The sequence below is a fragment of the Hemicordylus capensis genome, chromosome 5 (genome assembly GCF_027244095.1).
Source record: "Hemicordylus capensis ecotype Gifberg chromosome 5, rHemCap1.1.pri, whole genome shotgun sequence".
In the NCBI taxonomy this organism is placed as follows: domain Eukaryota; kingdom Metazoa; phylum Chordata; class Lepidosauria; order Squamata; family Cordylidae; genus Hemicordylus; species Hemicordylus capensis.
The window spans coordinates 214,925,127-214,946,440 of NC_069661.1; the positions used below are offsets into that span (position 1 = coordinate 214,925,127).

A 21,314-nucleotide genomic window follows, 5' to 3' on the forward strand; every position below is an offset into this window, starting at 1 on the left:
TAGAATATCTTGGCCATGCTATGACGAGATGGGGGTTACTCTTTAGGCTTTCCTGGGATCTGTCCTCTGTAGAAAGATTGCTCTGATCCCAAATTTAGGAGCGTTCTGCTCCTGCAAGGTAGGCTGCCACCAGTTGAAGGCTGATCTAAAGCCATTGACCAAGGTCTGCTTCAACAACCTATAACTGTCTGGCTTGGGACCTGCAGGCACTGTATAGCTGGAGTCCACACAACCCAGCTCTGGGCAACAATATTTATTATTTGTTCAATTTTCATACCGCCTTTCATAAGACATCCCAAGGTGGTTTACAGAAGTTAAAATACAATACAACTCCATACAAATAAAAATAAAATTTAAAACCTTAAAATGGCTAAGCAATAAAAACCATAAAATATCAAAAAACAAACAACCCTCTCCCATAAAAAAGAAAAATGGAAGCAAGAAAGCTGAGTCCCGGCAACCACTAAGGGGTAAAAGCCTGAACAAATAAAAAGGTCTTTAGTTGTTTTTTTAAAAGCTGCCACAGATGTCAAAGAGTGGACATTTCCTGGGACTGCATTCCAGAGCCTGGAGGCAACAACAGAGAAGATCCTGTCCCACATGCATGACAACTTAGCCTCTTTCGTCAGCACATGGAGCAAAGGCCCTTCTGACAATGTTGTTGGGTGGGCAGAAATCCTTGCGAGCAGGCGGTCCTTTATATATCCATGACCCAAACCGTTAATGGTTTTAAAAGTAATAACCAACACTTGGAATTGCATCTGGAAACAAATTGGCAGCCAGTGCAGCTCTTTCAAAATAGGTGTGATATGCTCCAAGCAAGCAGTTCAAGAGAGAACCCTGGCAGCTGCATTATATTATCATAAAACAAAGCAACAGTAGCACATGATGTTACGAGGCACATGGGGAAGAGCTTTGCAAGTCATTCTCTAGAACCTTTTAAACCAGACTGAAGCCACTTCTAAGTATATGAAATTTATTAAGAAATAAGGGTTGCACACATAATAAGGAATTGGGAGCAAAGATAGCCACACAGGAATTGAAAAGAAAATATACAGATATTAACTAACTAACTAGCTCTGAGTTCTACCTTAGTCTAGCAGTAGGCAGGTCCTTGACTGAGAAGGGAGTTAACCCTGCTAAGTGGGGATCCTCTTTATTGCTCAGGGGGAGAGTAACTGGCCCTGTCCATCCCCAGCACAGCATTCCTCCAGTGGCTGTTGCTGGTGTCAACTTTATGTTTCTTTTTAGATTCTGAGCCCTTTGGGGACAGGGGACCATCTTATTTGTGCATTTATTTTTCCATGTAAATCACTTTGAGAACTTTTGTTGAAAGACAGTATTAAAATATCTGTAGTAGTAGTAGTAGAATTAATCTCTACAGCTTCTCCCTTTCTGGACACTAGTAGCAGTAGGTAACGTGGTGCCTGCTTACGGACAGATGCAGGGGGCCACTTTTAAAAGCCAGGGACAACCGCTTAGGCTGTGCTGCAAGTGTGGTGATGGCATATATATATATATAAAATAAATGGGGCCACGTGGTCCTGTTTGCGAGCTAAACCATGGCCCCCGCATCTGGCGTCAGATGCAGGGGGTGTGGCTGGTGCATGAGGTGTGGCCCCTTAGGGGCAGTGGCCCAGGTTCCTTGAACCCGTTTGCACAGTGGTGGCTCCGCCCCTGAACTCATGACTGTACTGGTGACAAAATGGTGGGGATCTTGGCCCCTGTTTTATAGTGATTAAAGAGGGAGTAGGCTTTTCCACTCTTCCAGAGATAGACAGCTCTGGGATCCAATGGAAAGAGTCCTCACATCTCTGTCTTACCCTAATCCAAGGCTGGGGTTTTCACTCCAAACTGGAGGTTCTTCCTCCTTAATGGGTCTGAACTTACATGTCTAAAGGTTATGTCTGGTTTGAGCTGGTCGCCAATTGTGAAAAAGGGTTTAAGACTATAACTTGATGGCTCTGTCCCTTCAATTACAAAAAACAAGGATTGTCCTCATTCAGTAACAGAAGGGAGGAATGTCCCCCATTCAGTGTACTTAAGGTGGAGTGGAAGTATCAGGCATTCTTGAGATCTGTTTTTCATCACACATGAACTATACTGAATAACTTCCATATTTAAGAATAGAAATAATTAAGAAAATACACAATTAGGTTAAGAAAATACACAAAGAGGTACAACTAACATGGTATAGCCTTCAGAACTTGGTTGATGTGAAGAATAATTCTAGGATACAAAAGCTAGTCGAACTTATCTCACTCACTTCTTAGTCACTCTGTAGATAGTTGTTGGTTCATAATTCAGCATTTGCTAGTAGAAGCCTTTCTAATCAAGGAATAGATTTGAATTAGGTAATACAGGCCCAGCCCAAGCCCCTTTTCTGGTGCTTGAGGTGGTGTGGTGAGATGTCACCTGTGCTTCACCAGTGTAACTCCTCCCCCATTTGCCTCTCCTTATTCCTGTGACATGCAACATTTCTCCTTCATCTCCCCCACTGCATATCTCTGATCTCTTCACCATCACTGCAGCATGCAAAGCACACTGTGCAGCAATCTACCACACCCCCATTTCTTTCCCCATCTTTATTTAACTGGTGGAGGAGAAACAGTAGCAGGAGTGCTGGTGGTAGCTGCTGCCACCTCATCAGATTGGGTCAGGCAAAAGGAGCTACTTTGGAAGACTTTCTTTAATACTAAAATATTGAACAATATATAAAATTCAGTCTTCATACAGACAATATAGTGTGAGTTCCTCAGGGAAACCACAGTTTTCTCCTAACCTAATTGCAGATTTATCAGCTGATCTTGTGAAAATCACATTTGTACTTAAGCAGGGACAACCGGTTAACTGAACAGTGGGCCAGTGCAAATGAGACTTCTCTGACTGACTCAAGCACATGCAATAAGCTTGTGTGTGCACTGTAAGCATGCATGCCTTTCTCCTTTCCATGTGCAATTTTAAAACTAGTATTTGTAGTGCACGTAGAGAAGCAGATAGGATGAATCTCCCTCACATACACGTATGTTTAGGGAAAGGTGCCCTAGCACAGTGGGAGGGGGAAAGCATGTGTGCACTCGTGGCATGCCCACCTCCTTACCATGTGTGTGTGAACCAGTCAGAGAACTATCATCCAGACTGGTCCACTATGTACTGGACTCTGCAGCTTACTTGCTTAATTTGGCCCAAGATCTACTGACAGCAGTACTGAATGACAATCAGGCTGATTATGTTGCTTCACCTAAATGTATTTGTTATGGGGTGTTTGAATGAAAAACATGTCCTGCTTTGGCATGTTCCAAGAGAGGCTCTTACTGGATGGCTGTTATGCATTGTTGTCAATCTAGAGTCATCCTGCTAAACAAGCACAAGCGTATTCAGCCTTCAGCACAAACACAAAAGAAACCAGAGTAATGAGTGAACGGCTTTGTATGTATGTATAGATGCTCCCTGTAAAACATGAAAAGATCTGTCGAAAGCCCTTGCTGCTGATTGGTAATAACAAATTGTGCTAACATGGAGTTGATTCCATTTCTTAGTGTGGTGTTCCTGCAGAGAAAGGAGGTTGTAGTCCAGCAGTTTCACCATGGCGCTCTATCAGTTTATGCAGTGATGAACACCTCCCCAGTCTAGGACAGTACCAGTCCATCCTTTTCTTTTCCCGCCCCCTCTTTTTGCGTCTTTATTCCATTGTAGGCCAGGGCATCTTTTATCGAAATAATAATCTTGGGATAATGATTTAAAATCTGTGCAAATTGTTCTAGTTACTGCAGTTCGCATCTGGTGGTTATTACTTCAGTTAAATTATTAACCACCAGTAATGTGTTTGGGTTTGTCTAGAGATTGTTTGTCTAGACAGGGGGCGCCTTTGTTGACTGTGGGGCAGCTATTCCAGTGGTGGTGGGGAATAGAAGAATTAACGTTGGCAGGTCAGCAGGCTGTTCCGGGGGAAGGGCAGTCAGAAATTTGATATTTGTCTTCCCCTCCAGTTGTCCTGCCAGCTCTTTGACCTTGGGGAGCACTGCTGACAACTCACATAGCCTCACCTTGCTCCTTTGCAATGCCAGTTACATTACCGAATAATGCATAGCCCTCTTCCATTTTTCAATTCATGGATATGGGCCTTCATAAGCAATACATATTGATAGTGTGAAATGCTTTCATGACAGCCCTTTCTTTCTCTGGTCAGCCTCCCAGGAAAGATAATTTTTATGTACAAAACATAGAGTTTTAGCAGCACTCTACCATGTGGTGCTGAGGAAGAATTTGTTGGTGCACAGCAGTCCTTTTTGCCCTAGCCACTGAGAAATTGTTGGAATCTGGTACCTGTCAAAGGCTTCTTCTAAGACTTGTACAGTGCTGGGCATCAGTTGATTACTGCCTCAAAATCATCTTTTTCTGTGTAAACTGTTTTTGAGAACTTTTTCGTTGAAAAGATATAAATAATAGTATATACATAATAGTAGTAAGTAAAATGGAATCTGTCTTGGCAATGTTTCAGTGGTAGGAAAAGCCAGAGAAGCTGATCAGTAAACCAAGGTGCTCTTTTGATTTTGGGGGTGAAGGTGTGACTCTTATTTTGGTAGACAAATATTTTTCTTGGCCTTTTGCCCTTGCTCCTTTCTAAGCATGGACCTAACATTTAAGCTATCAAATCAAATTGGGGAGTTCTCTCAATACATCTGCTTGTGTAACATGAGTACAAACATGTCTTACGTGAAATCTGGTGGTCTTGTATGCTGAGTTCTGTGGAAGCTTAGAATTGTAGTTGCCTAAATACTTGCTTGCTGGATAATTTTGTTAGCTCTTCATGCAATTGTCTTGTTCGTGTGGTTTAGCAGAGGACTAGAGGAAGTTTGCCTTTATTTCACTAATGGTATACCTACATCAACATAAGTACCATAACTATGAAAATGGACTACACTCTCTGCTGACTTAGTTTGGCAAAGCATTTGAATCAGTTGAAGACCTGGTCCATATGCCGGAAGAAGCGACTTCAGCACACCTGTATTGTGACTTCAGTGACTCTTAAGAAGTCATGTTTAGAAGTGTGAGAGATCAACTCTTGTAACCCGCTCACTGTAATCTTCCCAACAGCTCTGAAAAGTCCAGCTGCATTTCATGAACAGAGGAGGAGCTTGGAACGGGCCCGGGTAAGCCATCAGTTAGCTTTTAATAGGTTACGACTCCTACAGTGGTCTTCAAATCTGAGCCTAAAATTCCTCCAAACACATTTATATTGAGGATTTTGAATGTTGCCATTCTACATATCACATATTTAATGTCATGGGTGGAGCCACCATTGGGCGAATGGGTTCAGAGAACCCGGGCTGCCACCCCAGCTCCAGACACACACCCCACGTCTGACATCAGGCGCACGTGCGTGAGCGTGAGCGTGTGTGTGTGTGTGTAAGAGAGAGAGAGATTTTTTGCTCCCAAATAGGGCTGCGTGGCCCCGTTTGGAAGCAAAATCAGCCCACGCTGCATTGGCAGTGCGGCTGGAGTGACTCTCCCTGGGTAGAGCTGCTCCTGGCCATGTTGCCAATTCATCGTGGGTGGATTTCGCTCCCGGGTGGGGCCACACGGCCCTGTTTGGGAGCTAGATCGTCCCGTACTGCGTTGGCAGCGCAGCTGGCATGGCTGTCCCTTCCTTTGAAAGGCAGGGAGAATCACTCTGGCCCATGCTGCCAGTGCAGCACAGCCCCGTTTGAGAGCTAAACCACACCCCCATTTCTGATGTCAGACATGGGGGCGTGGCTAAACGCTCTCTGCGTCTGATGTCAGATGCAGGGGGTGGGGCTAGGAGGGCCGCTGCAGCAGCGGAACCTGGGCCACCTCTGGCCTCCCTCCGCCCCGTTTCATGTTTCTGTGGTTTACATTCACTCTGTGAATTGCGTTGATGCCGAAATAGAAAGCAACGGCAAAAGATAGCTTGATTGCTCTACTGCCTGTTTAGATGTTGAGAGATTAATAACACAGAAACTAAGTGGGAAAACTTCCTGTTTTCAAGAAATAAGAAGTTGAACACAGGTGCCTTGTTCTGTAGTTCTTCGAAATTTCGGTTTCTTCCTGAAAGGTCCTCTGGACAGCTGGTTGAAAAGTGAATGCTTCGGTTATTGGATTGCCTTGTGTTAAAACTAAAATCTGTTTGACATAGGACTGCCATATGACTAGAAAAACTGAGTTGATTGGTCAATGTTTTTGATTAAACTTGCCTATGAATAGGAACAGTTCTGAACCATACTTCCTTTGTAGCTTATGTAAAGGCTTGTCACAGTAGCAGTTCTCTTAAGATTCATTCCTCTTTATGAGACAGAAAAGAGGAAAAGCCTCTTTAAGATGCTACTTGCTACCTGTAGTTTTTATAGGCACTTGCATTAAAAATCTGCTGAGTTATTTGGGGTCACCTTTTAATAAAGTAAACATTTTTTAAAAATAAATAAATTAGACATTATAGCCCTTGTTTGAAATCAGGAATTGGAGCCTTGGGTGAAACATTTCCAGCCTTTGCTGTACTATGAATGTTTGGAGACTAATGCTTCAGCATGTGTGATTGGCTTTTCTTAAGATTATTGGTCAAGAGATTCCTTTCATTTCTTCTTCAAAGTCAACCAGAAAATAGGCATTTTAACTTCGTACACTATGAGTATCTGAAAAAGCACTTGGCATTTATATTCTATGACCCATTTCCCTCATAGTTCTTAGTCCCTGGTGAAGTGCTGTGGAATCAGCCTGCCTAGCCAGCAGGCGAGATGGCTCTTTTTGGCTTTTGCATTCTCCAGTGGCAGGGCTAGTAAACGTCTCAGGGGATATTATTCCCTCACCATATGCCTGACTAGGTCAGTTTTTAACTAGACAATCCTATGTTGCTAACTTGGTCCTGAGTCTTCTGTTTGGCTTCAACATACTGGAAGTTCTCAGATTTATGACACAATTGGTTCCTGAAAACAGCATGTCAAGTTGAATAATCTTATCTTGGAACTATTTTTCCACAGAAAGCAATGTTTAAAATGAGGGTTATGTCCCTGAACTGGGGAGGGAGAGGGAGAGTACCAGAAATTGACAACTGGGGGGTATACTCGTGAGTCAAATGGGCCGTAAGCCAGAATTTGGCTCTTTTAAAGCCAAATCTGGCCACCTAGTGGGTAACTCCTCTCCATCTCCTCCTCCTGAAAGACAAGGAAGAAAGGAGCATAGGCAGGAAATGGCATATGGGCTGGGAACAGGCCTGACTGTCTACTTACCACAGTCACAGTATAGCAGCTGAGCCTGGAGGAGGAGTAGAAGCAGCAGCAGTGGTGGTATTGGGTGGTGAGTCACCTGATCCCTCTACAGCCTCACATGCTTTAGCAGCTGCCTCCAGGACCACCAGTCTCAGTGAAAATGCGATCCTGAGTGGCCACTGTCACCACCTCCTCTAGCCAACATACCTGCAGCCATTTAGCAGAGCCTCCCTAAGTGTTGTAAAGTTAAAACATGGTGGCAGTTTACCAACTTTTAAAGAGCCATTCATCTTAAGTCAAGGGCTTCCTATATCACTTTCTGTTGGTCTTGCAGACAGAGGACTATCTTAAACGGAAGATCCGGTCCCGACCAGAGAGATCAGAGTTGGTGAGGATGCACATTCTCGAAGGTACGGTCCCTGGTGTTAGTTAGCTTTTTCCGTATGTAGTTACACACTTATGCCCCTCACTCAATTTGGAATAAAAGGAGGGATGGGCCAGTAGTATTGGGAAGTGCCACTGCTCTTAGGTCTTGAAAACTAATATGGTGGAATTGAGAACTTGGCCACTACAATATTGTTATTTTTAATAATATTGCTGCTGCTATGCTTTTTATATTCTGCCCTTCTTCCAAAGAGCTTAGGGCAATGCACATGGTGCTTCTCCCGCCACCCCCTTATCCTCACAACAACCTGTTGGAGTAGACTAGGCTAATGGGCCCAAGGTCACCCAGTGTGCTTCATGGCTGAGTGAGACTTCGAACCTGGGTCTCCCCAATCTTAGTCCAACACTCTAACTACCACACCAGCCTTGTAGGTAGGTATAAAATAATCATGCTAGCTCATAAAAATATTTGTCAGCCCACATGCCTAAAATGTAGTGGGCTTGAGTGATTGGTCTAACAAAATACTCGCCTGCAAGAAATTTCTACCCCTGGACAGCTGGCTAGTTACTTGTAAGGGGTGTGATATTTGTAGAAATGTATAAGCTACACTTCTGTAGTACTAGTAGAGGCACAGCGTCAGTAGATCAGTCAAAGCACTTTGTTAACAATGTTCTCTAGGCATGTAGCTTGGGTTATCTTCATCTACAGCAATGCAATATATTTGCTCTAGGAAAATCTTCCTCATGAACTTTGGGTGTTCAGAGTAAGATTGTAGCAATAAGTAAGAAGATGGAGAAGTGAAGTGTGGTAGGCTAGAGATATTTCTGTGAACTAGAGAATTTGCCATGAATCTGTAAGGAGGAATGGAAGGTAAGGATCCAATTGGATTAGGAATGAGCAATACGGTATGAGTAATACAGTAATCCATATTATGTATGAAATTAGGTAGAAAGCTGCCACTTCTTTGGATATTTCAGTTATTATCATTAACATCATTAACACTTTTTAAAACCCTTGTGAAGTCTGAAACTCACAATAAATGTATTTCTTTTTATAGGTCACTTGACATTGCTCTGAGGGGAAATAAGGGAATTTCCTTATTTTAATTGATGGTTACTGCTCATGATGGCTATATGCTATCTCCAGAAGCAGTTTTCCTTTGAATATCAGTTGCTAAGCAGCCACTGTGAGAGCGAACTAGTCTTCATCTCCTGCTTTTGTGGGTTTCCCATGTGAAGCATGTGGTTGGCCGCTCTAGGAAACGGTGCTGGGCTAGAGAGATCTATGGTCTGCTCTTACATTTGTTTCCCCTCCAGTAAGGCTGCTCCTGTGCAGAAAGCAATTTGTTCATGTTGGGAGTAGAGGGCAAGGGACACCTTTCCCAACTTGCTTCAGAATATCGAAGTTCATTCATGAAGAGGCTAGTTCAGATTATGAGCACAAGTCATGCCCTTGAGAACTGATCCTATTTTTGCCACTTCACCTTGAACAGAGACCTCGGCTGAGCCTTCCTTACAAGCCAAGCAGCTGAAACTGAAACGGGCCAGACTGGCTGATGATCTCAATGAGAAGATTGCCCAGCGGCCAGGTCCCATGGAACTGGTAGAGAAGAACATTCTGCCTGTGGAATCTAGCCTGAAGGAAGCGATCATTGGTAAGGCTGGTGGCAAGAGGTCATTCTCATGTGTGTGATGGGGAAAGTGACTGCTCACGTACTCTTTTGTCTAGAGTAAAAAAGTAAAGTCTAATTTCTATTCCATCTAGCCAATAAAGCTGCTTCAGTTTAAAATTTTGAGGTGAAGGTCTCTCTCTTTTTTTGCCTGGATGATGGAAAAGCCAGTGCGTTCGCAGGAATGCAGCTAATTCAAGGCTGAAGAGTTGCTGTAGGATTGTTGTCTCTCTCAGCTTCTGCATTCTGCTCTCTTTCCTAAAAACCCATCTACTTACTTGCAGTCGTGCATCTCAGGGATCCGGTGCTGATCGAGGAGAGGAACAAGTAAACAAAAATGGGCAGATGGGGGAAAGAATGAAAGGAAGCCCAGCCCTAAGAAAAAGAGAACAAATGTGTGGGATGCGAGTGCCATCCCCTGGCCAGGAGGGAAAGCTGGAGCCACTGCTCTTTGAACAACAATACATATTTGGAGTGGAGAAGTGCTGGGGAGTAGCGCAGATGAGATGGGTGCATTAGAAGCCTGGGCATAACTTCTGTTCATCTGATCGTCTCTTGTGACTGCAGAGAATTCTTCCTATGTTCCGCCCATGCAAACAGGATTTAGGTTCTCTTGCCCCCCTTTTCACAGGAAGGCTCTTGTGAGGAAATATTGGAGTATTTTTATTTTAAGGATATAGATTCTGTGCACATGGAAACCAGTTAGTACTGGTAATTAGTAAACATTTTGTGTTTATGTAGGAACTCTTATTTATGAGATGTGGTAGCAAAAGTGAAGATTTATTAATTTAAAGGAGTTTTTTCTTCAGAAGTTCATGGTTGTAAAATGTTGTTTGATATATAAGGCAGGACTGCACAGCTTAAGCCCTCCAGCTGCTGTTGGTCTACAGCTCCCATCACCCCTATCACCCCCCAGCCACAGTGGCCCATAGGGATGATGGGAGTTGTAGTCTAGCAGCAGTGGAGGCTGAAGTTGTGCAGCCCTGATCTAAGAGAATCATTATTTTGAAAACACTTGCAGGGGTTCTCAAACTTAGGTCCATGGAGGATGTTGGAGTGCAGTTCCCATAATCCCCAGTCACAATGGGAGAGGCAAGCTGGTCTTGTGGTAGCAAGCATGACTTGTCCCCTTAGCACTAAGCAGGGTCCGCCCTGGTTGCTTATGAATGGGAGACTATATGTGTGAGCACTGTAAGATATTCCCCTCGGGATGGAGTTGCTCTGGGAAGAGTAGAAGGTTTCAAGTTCCCTCCCTGGCTTCTTCAAGATAGGGCTGAGAGAGATTCCTGCCTGCAACCTTGGAGAAGCCGCTGCCAGTCTGTGAAGACAATATGAGCTAGATAGATCAATCGTCTGACTCAGTATATGGCAGCTTCCTATGTTCCTAATGGGGATGGCCAAATGCTGTCAGCCTCTGAGGACCAAATCTAAGAACCTTTCTTTACTGAGATGCCTCTCTTTAAAAAAAAAAAAGTGGGGGCAGGGACAAGAACAAAACTGATATCAAATCTCTCATCCTTTTGTTCTTACTTCATAATCTGAACTGTTCAGAACTGGCCTAGATCTACAGAAGGCTTGCTCAGGTTGCCCTTATATCTGTCTCCAGAGAGACAGATGGACATTCCTGTTAACCCTGCTTAATCATCATTCTTTGTCACATATTAATAGTGATGATTAAAAATATCTTGCTAAGGAGATGCCTAAAATTTCACCTTTTTGTCCCACATATTTTATGATGTAAGCATGACACAGAAATGTCTCCTGTTATTGATCTTTACCTCTTTTGTTCTGTTCAGTGAATAAACCTGGCTTTTGTTTTCAGTTAGGCAAGTGAACTATGCAAACACAGCAGATAATTCTTCCTTTGATGAGGACAGCAGTGATGCCCTGTCCCCAGAACAGCCGGCCAGCCATGAATCCCAGGGATCTGTGCCTTCCCCAATGGAAGCTCGGGTTGGCGAGTCACTTCCCACCCCCACAGTGTCATCCCCTGCTCAGGTGAGTGTGTATAGTTGTGGCTCTTGTTGCATTCTGCAATCTCAAGCAACACAGGTGCCTTGAACCTTGGAGAAAAATGTGCCCTCTGCGAGATCTGAGTGCCTAGGGAATTATTTGTAGTGATTAGCAGCAAAAATACAAGAATCTTTTAAAAGGTACTAGTAACAAACCAGTGGAGGAGGTTTTATTTTGTGGACAACACAGATGGGTATAAACCCCCAAATGGTGGTTTGTTTGGAGAGCAGTTGTTCTTTGGGAACCAGGTTTGCTCACCATGCTTGACTTCTGTGTATGCAGCTGCAACTGAGAAGCAAAAGGAAAGAACAAGTGTGAAAATGGGGCTTGTATTACTTTCCTCTGCATAGTGTCTTGGGGATCTCTGTAACAAGTGATGTACAATCTGTGTGCTTCATGTCCATAAAGTTCTTTCCATCTTGTTGGAGATGATAGCTTGATCTACATGTGTGTCTCCTACTTTGGTTCACTTTTGCAGGTTGTGTGTCAGTTAAAAATCAGTGGAGACTCCTGTGAGACACCTTTCCTGTCTGAGCAGCCCCCAACTCCCCTGCCGCCACTGCCACCTCCGGTGCCTCCTAATCTCACCAATGGAGTTGTTACTCCTGCTGCCAAACCACTTCCAACCCTTATTAAGGTACTTTTCATGCAGAGGTTAAAAACTAATAGCAGCTAAAGAATCCACTCCTGTCTTGGGTGTCTTAAGATTGAGTGGGAGATGTCAAATAGCCTAGTCTCAGTCATCAATGTATTTGATCATTCCCTTTGATGTCCAATCTCCCCTTTGAGTATTAATGTACCTAAGACTTCATTTACAAAGCAAATAGTTAAGACAGGCATTAAACCTAGGAGTGTATGAGCCTGGTCTCATGATCAGTGAGACCCGGTTTGGGGCGCTGAGTGGGGAGAGCGGGCTAAGACCGCTCTCCCCGCACACGAGCATGGCTGGAGTCTGGGCGGCCAGATCAGCTGCCTACACGATTGCCGGCTCTGTGACGGAGTCGGCGGGGGCTGGGGAGAGCGGGGGCCGGTTGGTCCCCACAAGCTCCAGCATGCCCTGTGTGAGCACGCAGGCATGCTGGTGAGACCCCCGGAGCCAGGAGGTGGCTTTTCGCCTTACCTCCGGGGGGGTCTCCTCGTGAGTAGGCACGGCACGAAGCCGCGCCGCGGCTACTCATGATCTTAAAAACCAGGTTTGCAGAGCGCTCGCTCCGCAAACCTGATTTTAGGGCAGGGGTTCTTGAGCAGGTTACCCGCTCTAGAACCAACGGGCTCACAGCCGAGCCCGGTGGTTCTCACGATCGCAGAAAATTGGGCTAGTGGAGGCTAGCCCGATTTTCTGCGATTGTGAGAATAGCCCCTATGTGTCACTTCCACTGTTAGATGTAAAATCATGCAGCTGTTTAGGTAATATTAGGGCCTTGGTGTTTGGTAGAAATGCTTCCTTGGAGACAGTGTCAGTCAAAATATTCCATATCCTGTATATGGGGCAAATTTTTCCATTCACAGAATGAACTCAATGTTGTGCAGCAAATCAAATATCCAAGCACATATACCCATATTTCTTGTATGGTTGAATAATTGGCACCTATTTTTTGTTGAAGAATTTAGTGAAAGCTAACACTGCATTTCCCTGCGACCTGTACCTGCAAATTCATTATGGAGAGTCATTGGATGTTGCTAGCAAAGACTAACTGTTACTGTCTCTGCATTTGCACCCTTTGACCCTACCTTGATCCTTCTGTTTTCTCACTTCTAATAGCAAAGCCAGTCCAAGTCCTCTTGTGAGAAGTCCCAGCGCAGCAAAAAATCCAAGGAGCCAAAGCCAAAAGTTAAGAAGTTGAAATATCACCAGTATATCCCCCCGGACCAAAAGCAGGACAAAGGCGCTCCTCCCATGGATTCATCCTATGCCAAAATCCTGCAGGAACAGCAGCTCTTCTTGCAGCTCCAGATTCTTAATCAGCAGCAGCAACAGCACTACAACTATCAGACCATCCTACCAGCTCCACCAAAGTATGGATCACAGCTTGCTATTTCTCCTTCCCCACTTCTCACAGGAGGTCTTTGTCAGCAGAGCTGCAATTATCGGTCTCTCTTTTCTGCCCCACCAAAGAATGAGATCTATACTGTTACCCACAACCCTCTCATTCTTTAGGAATGTTTTCCGTTTAGCTGTATTTCCCCACATCTCAAACACTCTAGCTTGGGCTGGTGTATATTGCTGTGTGACAAAGTTACTTGTGACAGTCAAGAAGTTGTGAAATTAAGCAGAATGTTACTGTCAGTAGGTTTTAAGTAGTTAGATATGTATTTCAAAAGTGGCTGGCAAATAGGATTTTGGGAGGCAAGTCTCAGTTCCGTCATCTGTACGCGAACACCCATTAAACAAATGTTGAAGTGTAATTAACTGACTCTGTCAGATATCAGAGAATCAGTACTCATATGACATAAATCCAACATTTGGCTTTCTGTGATGTTTTTCAACAGATCTTATTTCTTTCAAAGCAAAATATATGCAGTTCAGTAAAATATTTGAGATTTCTTATGTATGAGGAAACAAAGCATGGTGACTGACATGATGAGCAGTCCTCCGTCGACAGTAGGGATCCATTGGAGCTGCTGCACAGCTTTAAAAGGTGGCCCCAACAGTATAGCAACATTGAAAGCAGCTGCCCTGTTGCTACACCTTTTAAATTGCTCAGCACGTAGGGATGTGCAATTACATCTGCACCGAATCGGGGGTGATTCATGGATTTGGCTGAGAATTCAATTTCCCTTAAATGAAGGACCTGTTTCATGGTCGAATAGAATCAGCCCTGATTCAGCGCTAATCGATTTGCACAATTCGTGCTACCATTTTGGTGGTCTCCCCCCACCCCACCCCACCCCCAATTGATTTTGTGGCACTGGCTTCTGACTGGCTTGAAATGTCCTTGCTTCTTGGTTAGCTTGTTATTCAAATCAAGTGTTGTCATGGGCAGCTGTGCACCCATTGGTAGGGAGGAGGGAATTTCAAAAATGTATTTAAAGGGACTGGGAGGCAGAGAGAGCCCTTACATCAGGAGAGGAGGAAGGAATCAAGGAAGGAGTATTTCTTTTTCAGCACTGAGTATAATGCTGTGCTTTTGCTTGCTGTTCTAACTATAATTGGTTTTGCTGGTTCTAACTGACAAAAGCAGAGCTGTGGTTTGGTCTGTTTGTGAGATGGTATTGTGGCGAGAAATGGACAGTGGAAGCTCAGCTCTATGTGTCTGTGTGATATTTCTTGGTGGTTGCTGTGATGAGCTCCATGTCTAGCCTTGACTAACTTGTGCTTCACTCAGTGCTCTGATCTGCTCTGCAATTGCATTGCAAGGTGGACTCAGTCAAAATGTGGCTGAAGATGTTCTGGTTGACCTTATGGCTATGCTTCCTGGCTGCTAAGGGTGCTGCTGTGCTGTGGTAACTGTTAAAAGTAAGGACAGAGTCATAATTGTGTGAGAGACAGTAACTTGTGCAGATGATGTTACTGCAGCACAGGCACTGTAGATCCAGTGGATTCTGGATCAATGATTCCTTTTTGGCCATCTTTGGACGATGTGTACTGTGTCTGGCAAAATGTGCTATTCTGTGTTTGGGCGGGACTGTGTGTGCTGCTTCTGTTCTGCAGTGTTGTTTTTCAAGGCTTGCACAATGTGTGCACTGTACTCTGCTTGTTTTGCCAATAGGGAACTCGAATCACCCCAGTTCCCCAAGGGTAAGTTGTAGGGACACCAAAGTGGGTTGGGTGGTACGGCGTGATGGGTGCTACATACCACTCAGCTCACAAAATAAATGGGCATGTGGGCAATTTTTTTTTTTAAACCTAACACACACACACACACACACACACACACACACCCAGTTAGGATCCTATGGGTGTTTGGGGAAAAATTTGTTTAATTTTTAAAATCGCTCTCTCTCCCATTTCTTTTGTGAGTCAGGTGGTAGGTAGCACCCATCATGACCTAGCACACAACCCACTTTGGTGTCCTTTGGATCTACCAATGGGGAATAATGGGATGATTCATGTTTCCTCATTGTTCCCTATGGGTGAATTGTGATTTGTGTGTGTGTGATTTTTTGATTTGATTCATCAAACTAGCCAGCAATGGCCAGCCAGTTGGACAGATAAATTCAAATTTTTGCAATTCAATTTGAGGTCGAATTGAGTAGCAAACAACGATTCATGCATACCTCTACCCAGTGGGTTCCCACTGTTGATGGAGGACTGCCCGTCATCTCTGCTGCTAATTGTTGGTTAGCACACACAGAGGCTGCCAAATTGAAATTTTCTTGGTACCACTGAGCCTGGAGGAGTCCTCTGCATTGTGCTGTATTTTCCGGGCAAATGGTCAGGTAGTTTATCAATAGGTGTCCTTTGGCTTCCCAACAGTGATGGGTGATGAATAGCTAGTAGTGATCAGTTCCAGTGCTGAATACTCTATTCACCCTTTACTCCCACTTCAGGCCTCCAGGAGAGCAGCAGAGTGGCAGTAGCGTCCCACCCATGCGTAGCCTTTCTACTCCTGTCGGAAGCACCTCTTCTGTCTCTTCCAGTTCTAATGGGTTGCTGCGACAAAACAGTAATGCCCCTGTGGGCAAGCCAGGAGCTCTCCCTACTAATCTGGATGATATGAAGGTAAGTGTATCACTCTTTGCATTTTTTGGTAGAAACTTAGCATATCTGTTTGTTCACAAGTGGTCTTGCTGCTATTAACACTGAAATAAATTATCTCAACGTTGATTTTGATGGTTGAATCAGTTTGTCTTTCTGCTTTAAGTGTTGAACTCTGTGCCTGTTAGCAGTGGAATACCAAATGCCAGCAGGTCTACACTATTAGAAAAGTAGTTGAAACTGGAGGGCATTGTCCTGGATTTGGCCTCTTACGAGTATTAGCTGTCATAACCAAGATTGTCTTGGCTAATGCAGCTTTTGGTTTAATTCTCTGATCATTTTTGTTAGGTGGCAGAGCTGAAGCAAGAGTTGAAGTTGAGAGCACTGCCTGTGTCAGGTACCAAGACAGATCTAATTGAACGGCTGAAGGCTTATCAAGAGCAGAATGGTGCAGCTGGCCGATCAACCACCACCCCAAAGCCCAACACCGCAATTCTCCCAAAGGCAGCTGAAGTGGTGGTAGCTTTCCCAGCTACTAGGCTGAGTACAGGACCTGCACTGGTCAGTGCCAGCATTGCTTCAACAGAAGTAGTTGTAGCTACAGTCACTGGCAATGGCATGATGAAGTTTGGTAGCACAGGATCCACACCGCCTGTTTCACCTACCCCTTCTGAACGCTCACTGATGAGTGCTGGGGATGAGAACTCGACCAGTGGAGATGCCTTTGGGGAGATGGTGACCTCTCCTCTGACTCAGCTCACCCTACAAGCATCACCAGTGCAGTTCTTGGTGAAGGAAGAAAGCTCCAAAGCCCCCACTTGTAGCTCAAATTCAGTGTCACGGTCAGAGTCCTGCAGTAGCAGCAGACAAGACATGGAGGTCCAGGATAAAGACCAAATGTTGCAGGAGAAAGATAAGCAGATTGAGGAACTCACGCGCATGCTGAAACAGAAGCAGCAGCTGGTGGAGATGCTGAAGCTGCAGCTGGAGAGAGAAAAGCGGTCTCAACAGCCACTGCCAACCATGGCTGCTGGAGAAGAGGGCACAGCTCCAGTTCCCGAGTCACCACATTTTGGCATCCATGTTAAGAGTGAAAAGGGCTTCTTGAGTTGCCAATCTATAGGGCAGCCCAGCTGCCAAACTGACCAATTAAAACCCCCACAGACCACTAGCCAAATGGACACCTCAGATACAAGCTCTGTGCCAAAGAAAGCCGTGATGGTGAAGCAAGAGGTGCCAGCATCCGAGACTGAGCCATCATGCCAGACCTCACGCTTCTTCCTTGGTCAGCAAGGTGGAGGCTTCAAGGGAGCCCCTCCACCGACCTTCATCACAGATTCCACTGGCACTCACCTAGTCCTGACAGTGACCAATCAGAATGCTGAGAGGCAGGGCCTCTCGCTTCCAGAGCAAGTGGGGAGTGGCAGTTCCTTGCCATTGAAGGTAGGTGGGATTGCAGTCATGTTCTGGAGCTGGGGCTGCTGTTCAAGTGTGGCTTTCAAATAATAGACGAACTCCATGTTAAATGCTGTCACTTCTTTAAAATAATAGCTTGTATTAGTGGTGTGCACAGAACTGGCGCCTGCCGATTCGAAGGTGGTGGTGGTGATATCTTAAGGATGGGGGAGGGTGCTCTTACCCTCCCAGCATGTTTCCCTTGCTGGCGCTGTGTCTCTCTCTCTTTTTAATAAATATTTTTATACCACCTAATATGCATATCTCTAGGCGGTGTACAAAATTTAACACGCTTAAAAGTCACAAATTAATACATGACAATAAGAACAATATAATATAATTATTAAAACAAGTTTTTAAGATTATTAAAAGTAATTCTAATTAAAAGCCTGAGAGAACAGGAGGGTCTTGAGGTTCTTCCTGAAAACAAACAGAGAAGGAGATGCTCTTATTTCAGCAGGAAGCTTATTCCAAAGCCCAGGGACAGCCACAGAGAAAGCCCGGTCCTAGGTCGCCACCAAACAAGCCAGTGGCAAATGGAACCCGGACCTCTGCAGAAGATCATAACAGGCAGCAGGGATTCTGACAAAGGAGGCGCTCTCTCAAATGGCCTGGACCAAGGGCTTAATAGGTAATAACCAGCACTTTGTATTTCACCCAGAAACATATCAGCAGCCAGTTCAGTTCTTTTCGAACCAGTGTTATGTGCTCCCTTCGTGTTGTCCCAGAGGCCAATCTGGCTGCCGCATTCTGTACCAATTGTAGTTTCCAGACTACGTACAAAGGCAACCCCACATAGAGCGTATTACAGTAGTCAAACCTGGAGGTTACCAGCATATGTACCACTGTTTTAAGGTCATTCACCTCTAGAAATGGACGTAGCTGACATATCAGCCGAAGCTGATAAAAAGCGCTCCTGGCCACCGCCTCAACCTGAGAAACCAGGGAGAGCTTTGGGTCCAGGAGTGCTCCCAAGCTATGTACCTGATCTTTCAGGGGGAGTGTAACCCCATCCAGAACAGGCAGATCTAAAACATCTCTCGGGTTCTGGCCCCCACAGTCAGTATCTCCGTCTAATTTGGATTCATCTTCAGTTTGTTATCCCTCATCCAGCCCAATTACTGCCTCCAGGCAGGCATTTAGGGAAGATATGCCATTTCTTGATGAGGTTGGCAGGGAGAAGTAAATCTGGGTGTCATCAGCATATTGATACCCAGCACCAAACCTCCTGATGATCTCCCAACGGTTTCATGTAGATGTTAAAAAGCATTGGAGACAGTATGGAGCCTTGTGTGACTCCACACTTAAGTTCTAGCTTAGCGGAACAACAGTCTCCAAGCGACACTATCTGGAATCTGCCAGAGAGGTAGGAGTGGAACCACTGTAAAACAGTGGCACCCAATCCCACCTCCCTCAGGTGGTCCGGAAGGATACCATGGTCAGTGGTATTGAAAGCCACTGAGAGATCCGAAGGGATCAGCATAGTCACGCTCCCTCTGCCGATAGCCAGTTGGAGATTATCCATCAGGCCTACCAAGGCCGTCTCGACCCCATAGCCCACACAAAAGCCAGTTTGAAATGGGTCTAGATAATCTGCATCATCCAAAACTGCCTGGAGCTGAGAGGTCACCACCCGCTCAACCACCTTGCCCAACCATGGAAGATTAGAAACAGGTCTGTAATTAGCTAACTCTGAGGGATCCAGTATAGCCTTTTCTAATAATAGCCTCCTTAAGACAAGGAGGCATTCTGCCCTCCCTCAGAGTTTATAGTATTAACCAGACCCTTTCAGATGCGATAAGCCAAGTTGGGCAAGGGTGAAGAGAACAGGTTGTAGGACGCACAGTCTGAAGCAGTTTGTCCACTTCCTCAGGAGTCACAAATGCTGCCCCATTTTTTGAAAATGGGGCAGCAGTGTACCTCCTTGCCGCCCCAGTGCCTCCTTGGACTGGGGCGGCAATGAGGTACGCTGCCACCCCACCGGATCATTTTAAAAGACAGTGTCAGCGAGGGAAACGTGGCGGATGGGGTAAGAGCACCCACCCCTGCCCTTAAAGATAAAGCCCCCCTTTGAACTGGTTTGTGCACATTGCTTGCTTGTATTTGTAATTACATAAATCAAGGTGACACTTCAGGCTTTGAGACACATTGATTACTACAAATGGTGGCTGGGAAATCTGTTTATGTACAGCATTGGATACTTAATGTAGTTAGTTGTTCTGGTCGCATCATGCAATAGCATGGGCCATGTTTTGCATGCAGATTAAACTGGTCCCAGGTTAAATTGCTAATGCTAATAATCCAGGGTGTGTGTGGGTGTGGGAGAGGAAGGGATGAATAGATCAATCAATCAATCCATTCAAGGGTTGCAGGACTGGGAAAGAAGGCAAAGGACTCAATATAGCAATACTTTGGAAGAGAAATCATGAATAGCCTTGTGGCAAAATAGGCTGTTAGCTACAAAAGCACATGCCACAGATATATTTGTGAAGGGCCACAGCTGAATGGTGGAAGCCACGCTCTGCATGGAGAAGGTCACAAGTTCAATCCTTGGCATCTCCTATTAAAAGAATCATAGATAGCTGGGCTGGCCAGGACCTCCACTCCATATGTCAGTCGGCAGGCACTGACAAGTAGACAGCATTAGGCTAGATACACCAGTGGTCTGGCTTATTACCAGTGAGCTTTGCATTTGTTTAAATATTTGTATCTTGCCTTTTGGTGGGTCACAAACATTAGTTAAAACCATAAAATTAAACTGGAAGCCAAATGTTAACATCAGACAGGAGAGAAAGAAACTAAGCCAAGCCCAAGGCATGGCAAAGCAAAATGGTTTTGGCACTTCATTGAAATCCCAAAAAAGAGGGGCCCAATTGAATCTCCCTGGGGTAAGGAGTTCCATAACCTGGGTACTGCAACTGAAAAGGCCATATGCCTTATCCCAGACAGACAGACCACTAGTGGCAGTGGCTCATGGAGCAGGACCTCTGATCACAGTAGCTGGCAACATATTGTAAGGTGGTTTAATAAATGAATGGAATAACGGTATGGCCTACCATCCATTCTTTGGATCCTTGCCCAACATGGCTGATTTCATCTTGCATGGAGGTTGTTGGAGCTAGCCTAGTTGATAACATTAATACCTCACTGAGGGAGGGCAGGATGCCACCTTGTTTGGAGGAGGCAGTGTTTAAACCTCTTCGTAAGAAACCCACTCTGGATATCCTGGTGATGAATAGTTATAGGCCATTCCCCAACCTCCCATGGTTTGGTGAAATTGATTGATTGATTGATTGATTGATTGATTGATTGATTAGATTTGTATACCGCCCTTCCAAAATGGCTCAGGATGATTGAGAGGGTGGTGGCTGATCACCGCCAAGTGGAAGAAACTGATTATCTAGACCATTTCAAACTGGCTTTAGGGCAGGCTATGGGGTTGAGATGGCCTTGGTTGGCCTGATAGATGACCTTCACCAGGGAATTCACAGAGGGAGTGTGATGGATCTCTCAGTGGCTTTCAATACCATCAACTATGGTATCCTTCTGGATAACCTGAGGGATTTGGGGATAGGAGGCACTGTTTGCTCCTATGTCTCGGGTAGATTTCAGATAGTGGTGCTTGGTGACCATTGCTTTTCATAATGGGAGCTACTATATGGAGTCCCTCAGGGCTCCATTATGTCACCAATGTTTTTTAACATTTACATGAAACCACTGAGTGAGGTCATCACAGGATTTGGTGCTGGATGCTATCCATATGCAGATGACACCCAAATCTATTTCTCCTTGTCATCGATATCAGGAAATGACATTAGCCCCTTAAATGCCTGCCTACAGACAGTAATGGGCTGGATGAGGGATAATAAACAAGCTGAATCCAAGCAGGATGAAGGTGCTTATTGTTGTGGGTTATAATCTGCAAGACAG

General features: G+C 44.9%; 1 protein-coding gene across 2 annotated transcripts in view; it reads left to right on the forward strand.

The window, feature by feature from the left end:
• The window catches only part of MRTFA (myocardin related transcription factor A), a 115,810-nt gene that overhangs the window by 85,047 nt on the left and 9,449 nt on the right, over positions 1 to 21,314 (forward strand). The window contains exons 3-10 of one of the 2 annotated variants that reach the window (XM_053252288.1): positions 5,098 to 5,153; positions 7,558 to 7,633; positions 9,101 to 9,262; positions 11,100 to 11,275; positions 11,769 to 11,927; positions 13,053 to 13,306; positions 15,782 to 15,953; positions 16,278 to 17,372. In XM_053252288.1, the coding sequence (XP_053108263.1) occupies positions 5,098 to 5,153; positions 7,558 to 7,633; positions 9,101 to 9,262; positions 11,100 to 11,275; positions 11,769 to 11,927; positions 13,053 to 13,306; positions 15,782 to 15,953; positions 16,278 to 17,372 (2,150 nt within the window). The remainder of the gene's footprint in view (positions 1 to 5,097; positions 5,154 to 7,557; positions 7,634 to 9,100; positions 9,263 to 11,099; positions 11,276 to 11,768; positions 11,928 to 13,052; positions 13,307 to 15,781; positions 15,954 to 16,277; positions 17,373 to 21,314) is intronic. The other variant, XM_053252289.1, reaches the window with a different exon arrangement.